Consider the following 18,952-nt stretch of genomic DNA (forward strand, 5'->3'; position numbering starts at 1 on the left):
GCGGAACTCTATCCCAAACTCCTTCAGGTCGGGCCATGTGCCGACTTTGACCTTATCCATATCTGAGTACCAGTCTATGGCCACTCCCCTCAAGGTTGCTGGGAATTGTGTTACCCATTCATCTTGATCGGTAACACCATTTGCTAACCATATGGTTTCGCATGTTCGACAATGGTGGACGGGATCTTCCTTCCCGTCGCCGTTGAACTTCGGCAGTTTCTGTTTAGTCGCCATTGATGGGGGTCGTCACCCCTGAGGTGGTTGTGGCTGTGTTTGAGCCCCTGCGCCGCTCCCTCCGACGCCGGTGGTGTGTCGTGCGTGGGTGACTGGGGGTACGGTGTTTTGCCTACCATGTGTCGCACCTACAGCCGTACGGTTGTCCTCCCCTTCGTTCTCACCCACGCCCACTCCTGGCTCCCTTTGGTGATCCTCACTTCATGGTGTAAGGGATAAGTTTCTAAACTGATCCCGAGTCTCCTCGTCTAGATTCCGCCGTAACCTTGTTTCGTCCAGAAACTCTTCGTGGCTCCTCACCCTACGGTGTTCTGGCGACGCGTAGAAATTTTCCTCGGCTTCTGCACCATCCGTGACACCTCCTTGGTTCCCTTCGGGCCACCCTTCGGTAGGTCGTCCTTCGGCAAGTTGCCTCAGCCTCCGTCTACGTTCTACTTGCTATTCCAGAATCAAGGCCCTCTGCACGGCCTCCCACTCGTCCATTTCTGCTTTCTTATTTCTATCTTTATTTAATAGGTTGGGCATTAATTCCCATACATTTCCATAATTCACAACACATAAACCAGAACCCGCCTTTATTCAATACAACTCGTGTCAATGACACTTTTATTTGAATATAGAAGGCTCAAGGTTCAATTCCTTCTTGGCCTGGCGCCATCTCGTTCCGCTTCCTGTCAGCTGCTTTCTTCGTACTGTTGAAGGATCTGTTGGTGTCGCTCTTCCTGGGCAGTTTCCTCCAGGCAAGCTTGTTGTGCCAGTGATGCCTGTGCAAGCAACCGGGGGAGGTGGTTCATCGACCGATTTACTGTCGAGCTAACCTCCAGTGCTGTCCACACGACAATCGGTGGGATTTCAGCCTCTATCGCCTCTCGTCGGACGTAGGTCTCGATGGCTACCTAGAACAAAATTGAAAACTCCCTCGTTGCAGTGTCTTCTCCTGTGTAGAGCTCTGTTTGCGTGTCGTCAGCCTCTAGGTTTATCTCACCAACGGGTAGGCCCATCGTGTCCATGCGCCATCCGTGTCTTCCGTTCCCGAGTATGTCTATGCAGCGGCGCCAAATGTTTGCCACATACGGTAAACGATTAAATGCAGAAAGTAAATGCACAAAACATAATGGAAATATATTAAATAACCAGTCTCTGTATTAATTCAACAGTCCATGTACATCAAGTGCTTATAACATTAAACCCCAAAATACCACTATTATCATGCCACTACGAAGGAACGGTATGCAATATATAATACCCGAAGGGGTGCGACCAACCGTTGCGTCCAACTGCCCTTTGGGACAACTAACCAACTGACCGTTGTAACTCATTATTACCGATGACAGCATAAACATAATATGACAACATAACATAATGATTATTCCCGGCAACAATGTTGTTATATGGAGCCTAATCAGACTCGGAGGTTAGATTTTCCCTACTTCTATTGGCGCGGTTTCCCCCTATATTTTTCAACAGGGGTTTGGGGGCAGCACCCCCAAATTGGGGTCTAGGGGCATCGCCCCTTGCGGGGTCAAGGGGCGTTGAGTTTTATTTTTCTATTGGCCCACGTCCAATTAAAGTTACCCCTTAACCGTCAAAAAAATTAAAAAGTCATTTTTTTTTTAAATTTTAATTTTAAACATTGCATATCTGTGGGAGCGATAGGAGACGTTTGGGCATCTCCCTATCCCTGGAGAGACGTCTGCACGTCTCTCAAAGGATTGGAGATGCCCAAACATCTCCCAAGGAGACATGGAGGCGTCTCCATGTCTCTTTGGGAGTCGCCCAGACGTCTCCATGTCTCTTTGGGAGTCGCCCAGATGTCTCCACGTCTCCCTGGGAAACGCAGAGACGCGGAGACGTCCCGGCGGCGCTTGGGTGGTAGTGGCGGGACGGCGGGGGATGTCGCGTCCCCGTCCCCTTGTCCCCGAGACGTTTCTGACAGGGGGACGCGCCCAAAAAGGGGGGGGACGCATCCCCGTGGAACACTGATGAAGCATCACAAATATAGAGAAGGAATTAGATAAGGCTACCAGATTTGTTAAAAGTAGTCCACACATTCAACAAAAGGTCACAAGATCTTGCAAGTAACCACTAAGAAGTACAAGCAATAGTATGATCTGTTAGATAATTTGTCATTGATGTCAATGTGAAACAATCAGACCCATTCATGTTGAATTACAAAATGAACAACTACTTATAGTTTTTGCCTGAACCTGTGCATGTTGAGTACAGATTTGTTACATACGATCTACATTTCATTTGAGGCATTCAATCATGGAAACAGGGGATGTATCACAGTAATCTTTTGTATCAATAAGTTGGTAATATTGTTTGCTTGAATCTCAAGTTTCAAAAGGGCAGCACTCTGTATAGCATTAATATTTATGTGTTTGGTTTTCGGTTGAGTACAACTATAACTGAGTATAACAATATGATTAGTTGTAACTTGGTTACAACCAGCTTTTGTCACCTGTGCATAACTTCTAACCAAAGGTGACTCTCAAATACATTTTGCAAACTAAAATATATTCCTCTATCTATAAAACAAAGTTTATGCTTCTTCAGGCATGGGAGCTAAAAGTCAGTTCTTAATTCAGGTGTCAGTTACAACTGTCTTGGGTAGTTCTTCAACTGTCATCCAATTGCTACAACTGATAAAACATGCTTTTAAAAGGAAGTGGGAACCCGATGATTGGTGAGAGAGTAGTATGTTGTGTCAATGAAATAATATGCAAATAGTAATCAGTAAATTCAGTGACTGTATTGATGAATATAAAAGAACATTTTGAGAATGTCCTTCAAAACTCGATGCGATGATCAAAACAAGCATTGAAATTGTTCCAGAAGTAAGAATGCAGCATGTATACAATATCCTGTAAGTGAACATTTCACTGTCGAAGACTAAAACAGTATGATGCATGTGTGTTAGTTGAATCAATTTAAATGAGAATCAAATTATATAAATGCAGGGATGAAATACTATTGATGAATTTGTCTTGAGTTGATATACATAGATGATCTGAAGAATTCTAATAAAATTGAGTGTGTAAGAATCTACTTGCAGATTGCTACAGTGGTACTGTGTAAAACAGAACAAAATATCTGAAGGATAGCAACTTTCAGTTTTTAATATTTTTTCCTTATATGTCATCAAAATTTGTAAAGTACAACATTACAGATTGAAATCAGTAATCTCATACTTGTAATGTCCTTAAGGTTGGTGCCTAAGGACACTGAGTTGGTGCTCAGATTAAGCAGTTTGTGATGCAGGAGCATCATGCCTGCTCTCAATTTTGGTTTGCCTTGTGTTGTGCTCGCACACCTCACCCTGTCATTGACAGGGGACCCCCAGTATGTGTCAGTCTGTCCAATAGAGAGAAAGGCATGTGAGGTCGCAGAAGCAAAGGGGAAATCAGAGAACCTTCATAATATCCAAATTCGCCCATAGGCCTAAGTTTGACAGAAGGTGAATAAAACGTTAAACTCTCACAAAATAACCCAATAGGCCGAAAAGCGTCCAAGGGCTCAAGTTACCCCAATCAGGCCGATAAACAAAGAAGGCCGAAATACACCAAGCCTGTCAAAATCGGCTTCCTGGCTGAAATTGGCAAGGAGGAGAAAACTCGTAAAATTGCCCATTTACCCAAAAATCTCACAACTCGCAAAAGAGGTCATTTGGCCGAAAAAGAAAATAATCGCTTGAAGTCACAAAATCGACCCATATATGCGAAGTTCAAAAGCCTGAAAAATGTCTCTAAACCCAAAATGTGAGATACAAGTTTCAAATTTGCCCTCACAAGCCGAAAATCTTCAAATGGACAAAATCGTCTCATAAGGCCAAAGTCTTATAAAATAAGCTCTCAGACCGAAAATCATTCAACGAGACAAATTCGCACAAAACGACTAAGGGGCCCGCAATCCAGTAAGGACGAGAGGGTTTGTGAAATCAGCGTAGAGGCCGAAAATCTTGAAGTGTCCAAGTCGTGCCATTTAAACCTCTTACAAGCCGAAATAAATTCCAAGAGACCCATTAAGCCGAAAGATGAAATGAAGAAATAAATCGCGCATTTCAGGCAGTAATACAAAGAAGTCTCGCAAAAGGGGCTAAAAGGCCAAAATGACTAAAACAGAGAACTTAAGTCAAGGGAAAAATTGCGCGAGAACACTCGTTTGCCCGAAAAACTTAAGGTTGGTTAAATGTAATGTCCCTAGTAGTTAGAGACTGCTGTCCTGCAAAACAAACTATTAGAATGCAACAAATATATATATATAAATATATATAACTAATCTAATTTGCAATTAAACTTCAATTATTTTATTAAAACTAATCTCAATTCTTATTGAATAAAAAGGAGAGGAGTGTAGTACTGGAACATGCCTTTAGGCGGCTGTGAAGCTTGCCTTCTTGGAACCCATCTTGGTCCCAAGCCATACCAGGAAATCGAAGGATAATTCGATTCTTGTCTTGGATGTAACATCTTACATCCAAGCCTACCAAGGAAGACCATCATATATGATCAAATCCTTGCCTTGGATGACGCATCTCGTCATCCAAGTCTACCAGAGAGGACCGGCCAGATTCGTCTCTTCTTGGATGAGTTTTTGTCACCCAAGCCATACATATATGCATATAGATACTCAGTATATACTGCCTACCAGGGATTATCATAATCCTTGCATTAGGCTAAGGGAATTCCCTCCCAATAGCCTCCATCATATAGTCCATTACTCATATAACATTCTACAATTCATTATCATTTTTCATTCCATAATCTACATTTACATATTCCTAAATTAACATGTATTCCGTAACATATATTCAGAAAATATTCATTAACATGTCTTTAGGAAGATTCATTAACATATATTCAAAAATATTCATTAACATACATTCAAGACTATTCATTATCATATATTCACAAATATTCATTAACATAAATTCAGAACTATTCATTAACACATATTCACAAGTGTTCATTAACATATATTTAGAACCATTCATTAACAATATTCACAAATATTCATTATCATATATTTAGAACCATTCATTAACATTTATTAAAATATTCATTACTATATATGTGTGTGTGTGGCACACACGTCCACACACATATATATACTCTATGAACCGTAGACACCACTTACCTATCGCAGTCTGCAGCCGCAGTGCAGTTCCTAGCCTGCAGTGTCGCTGGTTAACCTCTCGTCCACCTTTCCATCTTTCGTGCCTCCTTAACCCTGTGGCGACCTTCCTTTATATCTCGTGGAGGGGAAAGGTCATGTCCCACCACGGGGTCCCTTCCGCAGGAAGGGGTGTGACGGTAGTCGCACCCCAGGCTGCAACCCCCATCCCACCACTTCCCGCGGGGGGCCACCGTGGTGTTTGGTTCCCTGTGTTGGGTTATATCCCATGTTACATTAATGTACTAACTTAACTTTACACGATCCTTAATTCATTTAATATTCCCACATCATTTAATATATTAAATAAATAATAACATTATTTGATCATTTATTTATATTAACCTCATTTAATTATTTAACATTTAATTAATAATCTATTTCCTCTTAAATACATTATTTTAATAATTGATTTCTTTTATATATTTCTTTTATAATTAATTTCTTCAATTTATATACGCTATTATCCTTATTGGAAAACTTATAAAGTTTACATTAGGTGATACCGTAGGGGGTTATCACATTAAAACTCGCAAATTGCCTCAATCTCCCGAAAATAACAGATGGAAAGAGAAAGTCACGAAAGAGAGGAGGAAAGAACCGAAAGCATAAAGCTCTCAAAATCGTGTTTCAAGCCGAAAAGGGCAAACAAGGAAGTAATAACTCTTAAATCGTGCATGTAATGACCCCAGATTTATAAATATATTACGATACTTAAAGACACATTGATCATTGTTAATTAAATTATTATAATAATTGATAAATCATTACTCTTTAGTTGTAAATGCTAAATGATAATTACTATTATAAATTAAGTAAATAATAACTAAATAATAATAATAAATGATAAATAATTATTTGTAAATAAATGATAAATAATAAATATCATTGTAAACCAAGCAAATACTAAATAATATATCATTATTTGCAATAAACAATAAACCATGATTCTCTTAAAAATAATAACTAAATAATTAAATATTAAAATATAAACGAAATTAAATGATTAAGTAGTGAAGGATAAGAAAGATGTTAAATAAAAATAAATCGAACTATGGAAATAAATGGAAGTATGCATTAGAGTCTAATTAAAACAAACATAGCGATTTTTTCCCGAAGACGTGACATCCAAAAGTCACGACCCGAGCCATGTCCACAGAGGGAGCCACCGAGACGCCTATGAATAACGCGTTTGTGAAATGCGGAGGGGGGAAAAGGAGTGTGGAGAGGCGCACATAGCAAGAGAGGTCATCACCATTAGCAAGGGGTATCGGGAGAAGAAACTCCACGTAAACTGCGCAGCCCAGCATACAGGCGGACAAGCAGGGAGTGCGTGGTCATGCCTATACCTTGTGTCTCCAATAAACCGCAGAGGAAGACACACAATGGTGTAAACGACCAGAGTATAGCAACAAAGGGGAGAAGGTATACGCAGTCTCCAGAATCCGCGAATAAGTCAACAAAACCAACAGGTAATTTACGTTGAACACTTCATAGGTACGCAGAGCTAGAATCAATCATACGATCAGGATACTATTATTTACATAATAATTAGATCCTGCCCAGAATCACTGTTACTCACAAGTTTATAATTATAGTTTGCATATAGCATTAAGCAAATATAATCATTCTAAGAGTAATAGAGGATGATTTCAGGGGTAGTATAGAGTAGCTAGAGGAATTATTACAGAAATAGTATACCATAGAGTACCGAGAGACCAAGGAGGATCTCGGCAGAGACATATAACGGGAATATCGAGTTTCTCTTAAGAGAACTCAAAGAGACTAGAGGGCATTCCTTGAATGTCATGGTTCCAATTCAGGAATCCAGAGGGAGATTCGTAATGAATCTCTTAGAGGCAATATATATATTGTAGAGGTTAACCATGTGCATATGTCAGAGATAGGGAAGCTTGGACAGGGGTGGGATCTCTGCCAAGTTTTGAGAGCATTAATGAGTTCACTCATTAATAGAGATCCCATAGAGACCTTAGGCTGATATTACCTGGGTTGTCCTAACTGAGAAAGAGTTCTAAATAGAGGGTTGGGTCAATCAAGGTAAAATCAGCGTAAGGAATGTTTCTATTTTGTATAGTTAGCAATCAATCAATGAGCATTTAATTGTTGAATATGTAGAATAACATGTCTTTACTACTAGTATAAATAGCATATTTAAATACACATGTTTACTTATCTTTCACATTTTTGGAGTACTAACGTTTGTTTGCAGGTCTTAAGCTTCGAATAGACAACTCCCCACTAGGGACATTATAGTGCATTTCTGCCTATATGCCCAAGTTTCATATTGGAAGGGCATTTAGAAATAACAATATGGTTTTTAAAAAAAAAAATCGCGAATTTCCCCTTTAGGCCAAAATTCACAAAAGGTCTTCATAGGCTGAAAACCTCTAACATCTCACGTTTTGGTCCAGAAGGCCGAAATGCAAGCAAAACTCCAAAATTCGTGCAAAATTTCCAACCGAGCCGGAAAAGGTTAAAAGACATTACCAAAGCCGATAAGCTTAAGACAAATTCGCATTTTCACCTTAAAGGCCGAAAAGGAGAGAACTCCTCAAGTTAAAATCACGTATTTTTACTAAGCATGCCGAATTTCCAATTTATAAAGGGTGTAGTGAAGATAACTCGGCGATTTTGTGGAGTTTGTAGGATTAAAAAGAAAGTCGCTTAAAGACAAAAATTGCCGAATTTTGCTCGAGATTCAAATGGAGTGGCTTTAACTTGAAATTTAAAATCTCACAAAGAGCTTCTCAATCCTGAACTCCATTGACTACAAAGCCAGACGTTAAATAAAATTTAATATTTGTCAAATTAATTTAGTTAATTTTTCAAATGATTAATGCGGGTTAAAATTGATTGTTTGCAGGATGTCATCAGAAAGAACCAGGAGAAAGCCTGAAATGCAAATCGAAGAAGGATCACGGTCAAAGCCAGGCGCTGGAAGCTGGAGAAGAAGATGCAGAGCGCGAGATCGGAACTAAGCATTGGGCGCAGCCTAAGACGAACACCTGCAGTTGAACTAAGCATAGTTTGGGTTCAGACTAACCATGCATGGTGATCTACAATCAGTAGGCAACCAATGGTATGAACTTGAAATGCATCAAATACCCCTCCACACTTTACCATTAAAATCCCTGCCCTCCAATATTAACCAACTGAAAGAAACCATTCAAACAAGCTAAAACCAAAATGATAAACACCAAATCAATGTCCATGTATTAATTTCAACTGCCTATTAAACAATTTTTGCAGCAGTTCTACTCTACTCCTAATCTGAAAACTGAAATCTAACAGCCTAACTAGAGTCTAACTACTAACCCTTTACAAGAGAAAGGCCTTTGCCTTTTATAGAATTTACAAAATGAATCGAAGGGTAGGATTGGTTACATCCAAGGGCTGCAATCTGCCTTCCAGAAGCTAGCAGCTTTAACCCATGCCCACTTAATTCAATTATCCTCTCAACCACTATCTCAACTACTGACAACTGTTTGGCTTCAATTTGGGTCTATCCAGTAGTTGGACATAACTGACCTGTGTCCCCTCTGTTTCAAAATATCTTGAGTGGGGCCCACAGGCAGTTTTACATTAAAACAGTTTCAGTTTTTCAAAACTAAATTTCTGGAATTAAATCCAGTTGTGCAGAGCTATAAATCTGTATGATGTTTCTATATTTTTGGCAGCACAACTTTTTTTCTTTTATTTCATAACATATTTCTTTCCAGTATGCTAAATGCATTTTACATGTATTGTACCTTTTTCTTGCAGCATATTAAATGTATTAAACATGCTATTTAATTTCGCCAATTTAGATCATTGACATAACTCCATATTAAGACAATGGGAGAAATCATGTCTAAACCACTATTATATTCTTGGATTTTCTCATGCCAAAATATAGAATTTTCTCACAATTTTTAAGTTCTGCACATTCCATATTTGAAATTGAATTCTTAATTACTAGAGATATAAACGAATATTGTCAAAAAATTATTACATTTGAAACTGTTAATAAGATGGTTATAGATGATTCACATTGCTTTTCAGCAACAGCGAATTTACTTTAGAACAATGCATTTAGTGATTCCTAAGTTCTGTATTCTTGAAACTTTTGGAAAATGCATTTTCTGGTGAAACTAAATTTCTATGGTATGATTCTAGTTGGTGATCATGTAAATAGAGTCAAGACTATTATCTGAAGACTGACTGAGTCAATTTCTTCCAGCCACATGGGACAATTGAGATGCCAAATCCTCCAGCAGAAAGATTCATCTTTGAGCCTTTTATTGAAACTGATGAGATTGTTGTCACACATAAAGGTGGGGATTCTACACAATCTGGTCTTATATGGAAGGGTGCTAGTAGATGGGTTGAAGTGACAGTGGGGGTCATGGGAAGCAAAGGAAAAATGCATTCTTTTAATCCTAGCATCACTGTTAAGGAAGATGGTGATATCCTCTCACTAGAAGAGAAGTTCCAAGGTAATCCCTATTCGTATTGATCCTGGTTTTCAATGATCCTTAGTTTTAATATTATCTGCTTATAAATTTGTCATTAAATTCTATTTTACAGAATATACATTACTCTTTTTGTGGCTTAACACAAAAGTGCTAAATATGCATGTTAACAGAGCAAAAGGAAATCTAAGTATCTGAGTAGCCATTTAATGATCTATATTATTGCAACATGAACTTTCTATGTGTTTGCATTTTCCACTGGAGCTAATGTTAAAGGCTATCATAGAAGATTGAATCTAGAGTCCTTTCATCTCAGTATTGCTCCCATTTTTACTGTAGAAGTCATATGATACAACATGAACAAGAAAAACACAGAAATAAATTAATCATTATAATCTTTAACCATATCTTTAAAAAACTGCAAGTTAACTCTTCAATTGCAAGTAGAAATAATCCCTTTGGAAAACCATCCAATACCTGATTTTAGAAAGGAAGGAAATTGCCTCCATTGTTACCATCTGCCATATATTCTTGCAACACTCTATGATCATCCAGGTACTGTCTAGTGTAGCTTTATTTAAGGAAAGCCAACCACCAAAGGTGTTACTAAACTCAGACTGAAGCTGAGATCAGAATGTCCTGGCACTTTGGCTGGTGCTTGGTACAAAATACAAAGCTTTAAAACATGACTCCAATTGTTCTTTCATTCATGGAAGTTAATAGTTATGAAAAAACCCAAAACATCATGGGATGAGTACTGATTTAATATTATAAGCTTGAAGACATAGTTTCTATTGCATTAACAATTCTTTGTGGTGTTGCAGAGTAAGACAGTAAGGAAATAAAAGTCACATGATGGCAAGGCAAATAGTCCTTTGAAAGACAAATAGAGATTGACCAAGACCAGTTAGACAAGCATAATGCATTTACAATTAAAATAATTCAAGAAATATAATATCAGATCTGTAATAGATGCTATCATGAAATGATTGATGTTATAAATATGAATCTATCTGAGAAATTAACCTAGCCAAGTATCTCATATATGCATGCCCTAAAACTATATCAAGGTCAAATTCGTTTTGAGTCTGAAATAATTCATCCATTTTAGGATTGTTGTCAGGTTACCCAGTATACGTTTCTATCTGTACTTCCAGAGCATGCATTAATCCATTGCTTTTCTTTTGATAGGTGGAACAGGCATCAATCTTACTCCGCCTCCAGTTTCAATTATAAGGTTTGTAACCTATAGCTTTAGGTTCTATTTCTTTTCAATTGGTCTGCACATATATAACCATCCATTTCTACCAATGGTTGCTATTCGAGGTAAAATAATGGCACAGAAAATTTGTAATACTTCTAATGAGAAGAAAACTATCTGCTTGTGCCCTAGTGAACACCATGCAGCAGATGAAAATGACTTCAAATTTGGCTTCCCTTGGTAATGGCATGCCCTGATTTGCAAACTTTGATCCAAACTTCTTGCCCTTGGTGGATCTCAGTTACCTCTTTAACATTTGACCTTAAGATTTTTCACTGCTCTTGCAAAGAAAAGAGTAAGAAATGACAAAATACATGATGAAATTTTTTGTATGGTTACAAGAATTAGCTAGTCACACATGGAAAGAGTGGAAAACTGGATTGATAAAATCTATCAACAAGTGTGGATTTCTAAAAGAAATGAAGTGTGCCATCTTCAAAAGTTTGCCAACATCAACAAAGATTAAATCATTTCTCCTTTATATTGTTGGCAAATCGAGCACAAAATCCATTATAATTGCATGCCATAGTTTTTTTGACATTAGGAATGGCTGATACCGTAGTTGATTTGTTGAGTAGTCATGAGTTTTTCCAGATGGAGAGTATTTGCAGTGTTTACTTGCAGGGAGTATTCAGTGTTTCATTGTCCAGTTTTCTAAAAACTTGCTGTAAACTTGGCAAGTCCAACTAATTAACTCACTCTGTAAAAAAGCACTCGCCAAATGAATAAAACACTTGAAAAAGACATGACATTTTGCCTTTAAAACCTCCGTTCACCCATGTTGAACATACACAACAGCATTAGACCATTGTAGAGTAAATTGAAATAATTTTTTATCGGGTGTAAAGAACAATTTTTTGAAATTTCAGAATTGCATCAAGTTAGTTCATTTTTTTATCTTTTTTTTTTCAAGCATATAAAATAAGTCATTTTTTATTTATTAAGCTTGTAATATTGAAATATTGTAATGGCCCCTTCTCGCACATGAGCAATTGTCTAGCCATTAACTTATTTTCTAAAGTTTTCCCATAAGCTAATTGGGATTGGAAAAAGGAAAATAATTTAAATAATTAAGTTGTCAAAAAGTTGCTTTTCAATATCTTAATTGATAACTTAGATTTAATTATTAAAAAAAATATGTTTTAAATGTGCAAATAAAGTGTTGCTAGGCTCAAGGTGATGAAAAGTGGTCATGAGAACATTTTATATTATTTTATTAAGGTTTTTTTTTCCAAAAAGCAATGCAAAACAAAAATATGTTTTTTAGGAAAAACGATGAAAAACAAACAAAAAAATGTTTTTTTTTCAGATAAACAATGGATGTATAACAATTCAAAAGCTACGCTCATATCATTCTAGTTGACCATGCAATGCACACTTACAATCAGCAAGAGGCTAGTGGTATGGACTAAATGGATCCCACGCAAATGCATTCAACAATTTCCTCCACTCAATCTAATCAACATGAACGTAAATTGAGAAGTAAAGACCATTCAAATTGTTGAAGTAACAAATCAAATTCACCATAACTTCAATGAAATCAATTGTTCTTTACAACTAGGTTTTGACAACAATCTTTGCCTCTTCCTAATCTAACTTCTATTCTAATTGCTATTCACTATTTTATTCCTCTATTCTATTACTATTCTCTTACTATTATTATTACTCTATTAACCTTTACAAATGAAGAGCTTGAGCCTTTTATAATGCTCTCAATACAATTCAATGGCTCAAATCAATTTGAGATCAATGGCAGAGATTTTATAATGAAACCCTAATTAGGGTTTGTCACAACAAACTCAATTCTGGCCAATGAAATAATTACAACACTTTGACACATGTCATCTTTGGAATATTTGACCAATAAATAATAGGGGTAGGTACATCAGAGTTTGTGCCATCATGGACAAGTCAGGTACATTGCATCTAGACATGCTAATGTGGAACTCCTCTGATTGGTTAGTTGTGACTGGGAGGTGTTGTGTGCTGCACACACTCCCTGTCGCCGATAGGGTCCCCCTCGTTTCTTTTCCAGCCTTCGTCCTACCTACTTTCCAATTTAATATTTATTCGCCATTTTGGGATCCAGCAAGTGGTAGTGAAGCAGTGAGCTATGTAACCATAAGGAGATGAGGCATCTGGTAGTTTTAAGTCGCATGGCCTGGGAGTCCTATGCAGAGAGTCTCGCAATTTGAATGCCCAAAATCAATCCCAAGAAGACTAGTTTTAGCATAAGCCTGAAAATCGGCTAAGTTGGCAAGAATGTCAGTTCCATGGGTTTGCGAAATTCCCTCAGTCTAACCTTTTTGAAGAGTGAAGTAAGGCGTCAAACTTTCTAAGTTTTCAAACTTCCTCTAAACCCCAAAAATTGCTTGATGGAAAGAAAATGTCAAAAGTTCAAAAGCTTGCAAAAGTGCTTTCTAGGCCGAAAATGAAAAGATGAGGTAAAAGCGTAAAACACAAACTTTCCAAAATGACCCTCCAGCCCGAAATTACAAAGGGCGTTCCACTTTCTAAATTTTTCAAAACTCCATTTAGCCCCAAAATTCGGCAAGAAGGTGAATATCGCGCAAGTCATGAGGTAAGTGAAAATTGAAAACTTTTCAAAAATGGGTTTTAGCCCGAAATTGGGCAAGCACTAGAAATCCCGAAAATGCCAAACCAAGTGAAAAGGGCATTATAAACTTCAAAAATTTGCAAAGTGGCCTTGTACCCCGAAAATGCCAATTCGCAAAAAGAGTTAAAACGTCTAAAACTTTTCAAAATCGTCCTCTTGGCCGAAAAGCGGAGTGCAAGGCAAAAGCGTTAGCCATTAAAAAAGGGATTGCAAAAAGTGACGTGTAGCCCGAAAATGGGCAAAGCAAGTAAAATTCGCGAAGAGATCATTTACCTCGAAAATGCCAAAGGAGTTAAATCATAAAAATAATTAGATACTTTGCAAAGGCTTGTCTTAACTTGAATTTGGGCGAACAGAGGAATCGCGTGGGTTATATGTGAGGCGTTTAGTCTCTAAACCTCCAAGATTGCGAAGCACTAAAACGGCGAACGTTTGCATTCTATCCTGTTTGGTCCAAAAATCGCTAAGGCGTTCAAGATTGCGAAGTCAGAGGAAGGAGTTTAGGCCGTGAGGTTTTCAAAGGAACCTTTTGCCCCGGAAAAGAAAAGTAGAGAAGGTGTTTTGTAAAGTGGTCCTTTGCCCTAAGAATCGTCGTAGTAGTATAAAAGTTTAACTTTGGAGCATTTTCAAAATGTTGTCCAACCCGAAAATACCAATCACGGAAGAGGTAGAGTGTTAACTCTCATTTTTACGAAAACCCTTGCATTTTGAAAACGCAAGTTAGGGGAGGATAAGGCAGCATTTTACCTCAGCAGTTTGCAAAGCTTGGCAGTCCAATATCGCGCGGGAAAGAAAAGTAGAAGGGCACAACACTTTGCAAAATCGCCTAATTCTCCGAAATTTCAAGAATTGCAATTTGTTAAGGGTCGTCTTTAGCCGAAGTTCGTTCATTGATTGGGCAAGTCGCCAGGTATGACTCGTTTTCTCTCCTTTAAATCTTTAATGAATGCAAAACTGGTCACTATGCTTAACAGATAATGGAGAATTAATCAGATGGTGAAATTTTGTAGGTCACAATTTTGTTTTTGAAAGGTATTAAGCAAAGCTTTAAACATGGTGCAAAAGAAAAGCTTGTCAGGAAAATTAACCTTGAAATGCAAAATTCAGACTTAGGGAAATTTTGAACATCTCAAAAAAACTGAACTTAAGTAAGACTTTTCTCCAAGTGCAAAATCGACAATCATTAAACACTCGAACCTTGATATGCAACTAAGTCACAAAATTTTTAGAAGCAGAGCTAGCTTAATTTCTTGTTTCAAATAACGTTTCACTTCCAGTTAATTAAGCTCTTTTATTAAAGCGTCATGCTTTTTCTGAATCTGGTGTTCCTATTGGTCTTTGGTTTTATACGCTAACATCATCCTCTATTTTGAACTAACCTGTTCACTTCCTTCATCTCGTCTCGTAATCCGTGTCTAGTTGTGTAGGATAAATGCCTAAATCGGCGATAGAATCCTCAAAAACACCTAGTGCAACCGGAACATCTCGAGTCTCTAAATCTAACATTCCCCACAGAGTCGAAAGTCCAGAGCATATGGGAGAACATAGGTGATACTGATTTGGGCCACATAGACATTCAAGATTTCAAAAATAGGGTATATTCTCCTAACGCCTATGGCAAGCCTAGGCGGATGATGGAAAGTGGTATCGCTCAGGCAACAAGTTTCCCTCCATCCGTATAAAATTATGAGCTAGTAGTTGAGGCTGCTCGACATTATCAGCCAGAGACTAGATTAGTGGTCCTAGAAAATATGATGCTAGCTGATTTCACACCTGAGGCCATCGGGGAAGCATTTGACATCCTATTTCCCGATAATCCCATTGCTACAACTATAGATGAGGCACAGGTTGCTTACGACATGAATCCTACTAAATGCAGGACATTGATAAACGAGGAATGGTACAAGGAAAGGAGGCCCCCAAGCATTAAGATCAGTAAAAAGAACCCTCGAAGTGATTTTTATAATGAGTATGGCAATACGGTCACCTTACTCAGCCGGGTTATGGGACTCCCTCAGTCTAACCTTTTTGAAGAGTGGATGTTCTACTTTACAGAGCGGGTCTTTGTTGGGAAGTCCAAGTTCGACTGGGCTCAAATCATCAGTGATAATATCCATACACAATTGGTCGAACTTGAAGAAAAGAAATACATCACCATGACTTCCTACCTGATTTACATGTTTGCCTGACACCAGCCACTGACAGGGTTAATCAAGAAAGGTGAGATCGGGAACGGGCCGAATCAGGTAAAGGTGTATGAATGCTACCCTCAACTACATTACTATGACATAGCTCGAAGAGAAAAGAACAACATTGCTTACGCAATTAGTTAGTATGAGCGTGTCAATGACGCCTTTACAATGCGCCTAGTCAGGTTAATGCAAGGAGGATTGCACATAAGGCTTTCAGAGTAGGCTACCATTCTGATACAGAAGTATGGTGCATGGTTTATTCAATTCCCCAGTTTCACTTACCTCCGGATAGCTGGCTTTGAGGGAGCACCATTCTGATTTCCACGCTATCCGACAGACAAAATAGTTCTTATGGAAGTCGCAAGACAAGCGCACCCAGCAGGCAGCTTACTCAAAGATAAGAAACAGTTCAGATTCACTTTCCCCATGATCTTGGGTGACCTCGATGTGCATTTCAAAAATTCAGTACAAGTCGAGGAGTCGTTTGCTGAATTAGCATTCTATGGCCTACAGGGACATTTCTCGAGGAAGTGTTTCGATCATGATGAATTGGCAAAGAGGGCCTATGGCAGGCGCTACAGGGCGAAGGCATCAATTGAGGATTATTGGAGCAACTGTTCCGATGACTATGAGGTCCAAAAGCGTGAGTATTCCAGGCTAAGTGTCTAGCAAATGCGGCTTTATGAGTACCGTTAGGTCCCAGATCAGGTAACAGATTATGGCAATTGCTTGCAAGTCCAAGAGTTTGAGGCAATTAAATACCTCTTGCCAGGCATTGATTGGGCTCAAGATCCGATTACTGATTTTGAGGCAGTCATGAAGGCTCCAGGAAGGTATACCGATCTCTGGTTATCCCTGTAAATCAAGAAACTGACCCATGAGGGGATTCAATTTACATACTATCTGATGGGCAGTCTCGATTCCCAGTCTTCGGAGGATGGAGGAACCTCAAGCGCACCAAAGGAAGAAGTTGAGAAACTTGGAAAAAAGAGGAAGAAGGCAAGAGCCAATAGATGGACTCAAACATCCAAAAGAACCAGAACGGAAAAGATCCCTATCAGGAGGCCAGAAGTCAGTTCGTCACCAAAGACCCCAATTCGAAGGATGATGTAGTTGAACTTGACTATATACCTGCTTCGCCTTCCCAAAGTGATGTTGATGCGTTGGAGGCTAATAATCCTCAGGCACAAGGTGAGCCAGATGCAGAGGTAAGGGTTGTTGGCTTCAATAAACCTAGAAATCAAGTCAAGGAGGGAGAAATTCCACCTAATCAAGAGGCTGGTAATCATGAACTCACACAAGGGATTCAGCATGAATTACAATTGAATAGTGCCAGCAAAGATGACACCACCGTTGAGGGAGAGAAAAAGGAAGATGAGACCCAAGAGCCCGACAAAATTGAAGAGCAACCATCACAAGGGGATACCCGACAGTTGTTCAGTGAGGTAGGGGAGAACTCAACTATGAGTAAGGGATTAGATACTGCATCCGTTCCTTCTATGACAGATCAATTGCAGGCAGGCAGTGAGCCAGCTGAAGCCTCCAAGGAACGGAGTGGAAATTTGGCAATAACATCCGGACAGACCATCCCTCAAGACTGGTTAATTGCTCGTGCATAGCGGAAAGCAGCTGTCAAGCCACCTATCAATTTGGAGGATATCTTCTCTCGCATACGAGAGATAAAATCCAAAGGTAAGAAAAAGCCCAAGACCTACTCCCGGATCACCAAGGATGAGCAGAGGAACCGCACCATTCATATCGATACCCCTCCCACAGATAAGCCAGCGGATCAAATTGCATAGGCCGACTATAGCATTACAACCATCCCAATAGGGCGAGCCACCAAAGAGCAAGAAAGGGAAGAGTTCAAGGATTTCATGTAGAATATGCTTAGACAACTCGACGAAATGACTACTGAGAGAGACATGTACCAAGTTCGCGTTGAGCAAGCTGAGGGATATATTGATCACCTGCTAAAACCATTTCAACATGACCCGGAATCCCATGTTCCCCCATTGGCATTGGCACAAAGGACTACAACAGAGTTTGAAGGAGTACGTGATACCGTCAAAGCTGTCAGAAAATGGATTCAAGGCATTAAGGAAAGGGGAGAGCAAATCTTCAAGGACCTGCGTGAAATGGCTCTCCAAAGGGAATCTACTCTTATCAAAATGTGTAAGCTAAGGAAGGAATGTTATAACACATGAGGCGATTGCCAAGGCATTGCCCCTCATAAGGGCTCTATTTTGGACCTGCTCTCAAATCCCCACTATTGATATTATCCTAAATCCTTATAATGTCAATACCTTCAAGGAATGGTATTGGATTCTCAGCATGAAGAACGACATGAAGGATAATATCAATGGTTCTCGGTTGGAAAAGTAGTATGATAGATAATGAGGTGCACCCACAGTGGGACGTGTTGTGCGTATTGCACACCCATCCCCTTTTCTTCACAGGGGACCCCCATTTTTGTTGTCTGTCCGTTTGAAAGTGAGAAAGAGAGGGGTCTGTGCAGGCCACCTTCAGATAAGCCAAAAGAACCAAGTCTTGCAAGGTGATCAAGAGGCCGAGTTTGGCCAAGGAGGAAAGAATCTTTCGTTTTTCTTCAAGAGGCCGAGTTTGGCAAAGAGTGAAGAGGGACCGACTTTGCAAAAACATATTAAAGGCCAAACATTTTTAAAAATCAATGAAGCGTTCAAATTTATCACTAAACCCCCAAAGTTTGCAAAAATGTATTAAAGGTCGACTTTGCCAAAATTGCATAAAGGACCGGGTTTGCAAAATAGTGCCAAGCACCGAATCTTGCCAGGAGAGGGTCTTTAAAAGACGTCTCGCGTATTAATCCTGAGGGCTGAACTTTGCAAGTCTCACGTCTTTGTGGCTTAATCCAAAGCCCGAGTTCGCCAATATCATCTCCTAAGCCGAGAAAGGTTAAAAGGCTAACAACTCGCAGAATCCTCTCAATGATCTGATAATGGAAAAGCTTCAAAGATTTTGA

At 39.0% G+C, this 18,952-nt stretch overlaps 1 protein-coding gene across 2 annotated transcripts in view; it reads left to right on the top strand.

Moving 5' to 3' along the window:
* Positions 1-18,952, top strand: part of LOC131047033 (uncharacterized) — a 366,423-nt gene that overhangs the window by 281,690 nt on the left and 65,781 nt on the right. Inside the window, exons 20-21 of one of the 2 annotated variants that reach the window (XM_057980827.2) lie at positions 9,650-9,905; positions 11,073-11,118. In XM_057980827.2, coding sequence (XP_057836810.1) covers positions 9,650-9,905; positions 11,073-11,118 — 302 coding nt within the window. The remainder of the gene's footprint in view (positions 1-9,649; positions 9,906-11,072; positions 11,119-18,952) is intronic. The other variant, XR_009358409.1, reaches the window with a different exon arrangement.

Source organism: Cryptomeria japonica, chromosome 7, assembly GCF_030272615.1.
Source record: "Cryptomeria japonica chromosome 7, Sugi_1.0, whole genome shotgun sequence".
Classification (NCBI taxonomy): Eukaryota; Viridiplantae; Streptophyta; class Pinopsida; order Cupressales; family Cupressaceae; genus Cryptomeria; species Cryptomeria japonica.